The sequence below is a fragment of the Ovis aries genome, chromosome 15 (assembly GCF_016772045.2).
Source record: "Ovis aries strain OAR_USU_Benz2616 breed Rambouillet chromosome 15, ARS-UI_Ramb_v3.0, whole genome shotgun sequence".
NCBI lineage: Eukaryota > Metazoa > Chordata > Mammalia > Artiodactyla > Bovidae > Ovis > Ovis aries.
The window spans coordinates 77508568-77513460 of record NC_056068.1 but is presented as its reverse complement, the minus strand read 5'-3'; the positions used below and the strand labels follow the sequence as shown (position 1 = coordinate 77513460).

The 4893-nt window shown below is 40.8% G+C and overlaps 1 protein-coding gene across 1 annotated transcript; it reads right to left on the bottom strand.

The window, feature by feature from the left end:
- Positions 1-765: 765 nt before the first annotated feature.
- Positions 766-4220, bottom strand: LOC114118540 (olfactory receptor 1165-like). The gene has a single exon (XM_060400186.1). It carries the CDS (start codon positions 1964-1966, stop codon positions 1022-1024), a length of 945 nt encoding a protein of 314 aa, XP_060256169.1. The 5' UTR covers positions 1967-4220; the 3' UTR covers positions 766-1021.
- Positions 4221-4893: the final 673 nt, after the last annotated feature.

The window sequence follows — 4893 nt, the reverse complement described above, 5'->3', positions numbered from 1 at the left end:
TTCTTTCAAAACAAAATGCTGAGCCAAATAAGCCAGACGTAAGGGAATATACTCTAAAATTTTAATAATACAAATTTCAAAAGTGATAAAGTTAAGTTTTAACTCTCGTAACCTATTCTCTGTTTAGAAGAAAAATCTTTGAACACCGCAATGGAGTCTGTTCCTAGAGGCATCAAGAGGCACAGTGACTAGAAACATGCTCACGGAGATGCTGCAAAGAACTGATAAGTCTTTAATTTCTTGGAGAAAGTAACATACAGGATGATTATACAAAATTACTTGTCTACCTATCTATCACATTTCATAATTTGAGAAAAAGAGAAAAAAGAAAGAAAAAAGACATGGAAGAGAAATAATTTGCAAATTCTGAGGATTTCAGAATATGGACAGCCTTCTGCTGCGCTGTGCTTAGCCGCTCAGTCTTATCCGACTCTTTGAGACCCCGTGGACTGTAGCCCACCAGGCTCCTCTGTCCTTGGGGATTTTCCAGGCAAGAATACTGGAGTGGGTTGTCATGCCCTCCTCGAGGGGATCTTCCCTACCCAGGGAAAGAACCCAGGTCTCCCGTAGTTCAGGCAGATTCTTTACCATCTGAGCCACCAGGGAAGCCCTGGACACTGTTAGATGATCATTATTTTGCCTATAACACTCTGAAAGTGAGACATAAACATATATTTTTCTTTTAAACTGAAGCTGACATTTTAAACTCACAGTGCAGTTTAAAAATCACATTATATTCATATGATATAAAATTTTCTCAAGAGATTGTATCCTATTGTATCTCAGTCACTAAAGAATCAACTTGCACTTCGGGAGACGTGAGTTCCATTCCTGGCTTGGGAAGATCCCCTGGAGGGGGGACATGGCAACCCACTCCAGTATTCTTGCCTGGAGATTCCCCATGGACAGAGAAGGGGTCGCAAAGAGTAGGACACTAGTCAGTGGACACTAATAACCATCAACACACTGTATAAAGCACATTTAAGAAACTGCTTTCCTCTATCTCTCTTCTCACTCAAAATTACATTGGGTGGGAAAACATTTTGGTATTGACTAATTTTCTGATGGTCTCCTTCACATCATTATTTCTAAGGCTGTAGATAATGGGATTTAGCATGGGGATCACTATTGTGTAAAGCACAGTGGCTACTTTGATGAAGAGCCATGAGCTTCTGGAGTTGGGTACACAGTAGAGAAGAAGGATGACCCCATGGAAAATGGTGATGGCGGTCAGGTGGGAGGCACAGGTGGAGAAGGCTTTTCGGAGTCCACCAGCTGAAGGCATCTTGATGATTGTGACAATTATGAAAATATAGGAGGCGAGGATAAGCAGGAGGCTACACACCTCACTGAGAGTAGAAATGATAAAACGTGTCATCTGACTGAAGTGAGAGTCAGAGCAAGAGGCAGAGACGATGGCAGAGTACTCACAGCCAAAGTGATGTGTGACGTTAGAACCGCAGAAGGACAGCTCCAAAAGAGAACAGGTGATTGTCAAGGAACACGATCCACCCCACGTGTAGGTTCCAGCGACTAGGAGGCTGCAGAGCTTAGGAGACATAGCAACTGTGTAGAGCAGGGGGTTACAAACAGCTACAGACCAGTCATAGGCCATCACTGCTAACATGAACATGTCTGTAATCACAAATGTGCAATCAAAGAAGAATTGCATCATGCAATCCATGTAGGAGATAGTCCTTCTGTCCACAACCAAGATCTCTAAGAGTTTAGGTGTGGTTATAGAAGAGTAACAAAAATCAAGAAAGGAGAGATGGCTGAGAAAGAAGTACATGGGGGTGTGAAGCTTGGGGTTGATTCTGATGATCACAATCATACCCAGGTTCCCCACCACAGAGATGGTGTAGATGGTGAAGAAGGCCAGGAATAGGGGCACCTGGACCTGCAGGTATTCTGAGAAGCCCAAGAGGATGAAGGTGATTCCAGCACTCTGATTTCTCTCATCCATCACTACGGCTTCTGCCAGAGAAAGCCAGAGAGCTCACCCTAGGCAACCAGACATGACAGAAACAGAGGGTATTTTCCTCCCAGCCTGGACAGGGGACTGGTTTGCAGTGGTGACGTCTGGGATTTCCCAGGAATGTGAATAAGGTGCAGTTGGAGCCCAAATATATGTGTGTCTACAGGTGTGGAGAGTGCAAGTCAGCTTCTGATGTAGGGGCAAGGAGAGGATGGACTGGGAAGAACTGGGTGTCACAGTGACTCAGAAAATGTCCTTGTTTGAATTTTCTCAACCTTCTCAGCTGTCGCCCTTTTCTCCGCATGGATAATTCCTTTCTTTAGCTTCGTTTAATTGAACTTGCTGATTGCACTTGCAAAGTCTTATGTTTGTTCGGGCCATTCTAACTGCTCAAGATGTCCTCTGTTTTCTCTCACTTTTCCTTAGTGCTCCCCGATCAGAGAGAGGCTTCCCAGGTAGTGCGGTGGTAAAGAATCCTCCTGATGGTGCAGGAGATGCAAGGGACATGAGTTCAATCCCTGGGTCAGGAATATCCCCAGGGGAAAGAATTGGCACCCTACTCCAGTATCCTTGCTGGTGAAAACTGGTGGACGGAGGAGCCTGGCGGGCGACAGTCCATGGAGTCGCAAGTCACACAACTGAGAGATTCAGCACCCACCTCATCAGAGAAGCCTCAGGTTTACCTTCCCTTAATGATTTCACCAACTGGCCAAACCTTGGTGAAAGGTCACATATTGTATCTCCTAGAGAATATGAATGATGTCTTGTTAACAATCTAGACTCTTTAATCAAGTCAGCTTGCCTTCAAATTTAACCTCAGTCACTTATTAATATGTTTCTGACAAGTTAAGCTCTCTGAAACCTTACCTTTAGAATATAATTCTATTATAAGAATTTTTTTTACTATACAATTATGTATAAAATATAACTTAGTGAATTATTTTCTAAAATGTTTAAGACTTTAATTTCACATGTAATAATTGCCCCCCACTAAATTTAGTGTAGAATTCTGGAGTGGGTAGCCATTCCCTTCTCCAGGGGATCTTCCCAACTCAGGGACTGAACCCAGGTCTCCCACATTACAGGTAGATTCTTTACCAGCTGAGTCACAAGGGAAGACCAGAAACACTGGAGTTCGTAGCCTATCCCTTCTCCAGCAGATCTTCCCCACCCAGGAATCGAACTGGGGTCCCACGCATTGCAGGCGGATTCTTTCCCAGCTGAGCTATCAGGGAAGCCCAACTTTAATTATTTTCTAAAATATTTAAGACTAATTTCACATGTAATAAATGGCCCCCACCAAGTTTAGTTTCTTCTCTTCTATTTCTAATGCTGTTTTTCATGTTTACTTTGAATTTGAAATATATAACCTCAAAATATTCTACAATGTAGCACCACCTATAATTTTATGAAGTCTGAAATGGTGCAAATAGTGACTAAGAAGTCGAAAAAATGAGTACACAGAGGAAACCTTTTTTTTAATTCTTTTCTAATGTCTCCTTCTTAGCTGCACGTTTCCATTCAAGTCTTGAGCCATCAAGGCACAAGCTTTGTTCTGTCCATTTTTCCCTGTCCTTGTCTGTATCTCTATGATTTCCTTTCCATCCAAGGTGGAGGCTGTGAAAAATGTAATTAGGGCAAGATGAACATATTCTTCAAAATACACTCCCTATTGCTACCTACCACACACCTATTCAGCAGTTGTCTTTATTTAGCCTACTTACAATCATCCTTCAGGACTAATTTTCATTCAGTCTTAGTTTAAAATCATGCTCAAATGCTTACCCATATTCAAAATCATCTCCATAGAAGTTACCTGCAATCTGAACTCTTCTGTCTGGATTTCTGTGATCTCTAAAAGAACTAAACTACCAGTGCAGCAGACATAAGAGACACGGGTTCTCCTCCTGCATTGGGAAAATCCCCTGGAGGAGTGTACGGCAACCCACTCTGGTGTTCCTGCTTGGAGAATCCCATGGACAGAGGAGCCTGGCGGGCTACAGTCCATAGGGCTGTTTATAAAGAGTCAGAAAGGACTGAAGCTACTTAGCACGCACAGTATCACTGCATTATCTAGACTGCTTGATAGCTACTTCTTTCGTTTCACTCACTGCAGCAATTTTGATTTTGGTGCACAAAATACACACATTTTGGTATATAAAAGCATTATTACCTTTTAATATCAAATCCCAGGCAACATATTTCAGACTAGTTTTGGGTTTAATTCAGAATTCAAGTTTGCTGTACTGCTCCAACTTGCTTTCACCTGCATGATTTTAAACTCAAAAAATTTAATGCAAAAATAAGTTCAATATCTTGTGTTCTTCCCCTTAAATGAATTAATTGAATACCATTTCATTGCTACTAGGGTTGCATAGGTGTTTCTCTGCCAAAAATATTGTTAATTTCAGAGTTTCCCACATCAGAATTAAAGTAAATCACTTAATTTAAACAACTCACCAGAAGCCATGTAGTCTTTATAGATTGATTTACTGAAGACTTTTTAAAATAAGAATCTTGAAAAGTATTTAACAAAAACACTTACATTTAATTAAAATTGTTGTAGCTTGTAATAAGAGTATTGTAACCTCTTCCAAAGTATATTTCAGTGAAGTCATCAAGAAAATTACATTTTTTTCTCATTAAAAAATAGAGACACTCCCAAGGGTAAACCGTATACTTGTAAACTAAACTTAGGGATCATGCTGTATATTTATGTCTACCTGAGTGACTTTGGGGATTCACACTCCAGACAATTTTGATTGGGGTGTTTTCCATGAGCTACAAACAAGGCAATTTAAAGAAAATCCCATACTCCTCATTTAGAGTATAATTTATTTGAAATCATTAAATCATATAGGAAGCTTGAGCGTGTTTATCTTATCTTAGAAAAATAACACTAGCAATCACCCTGT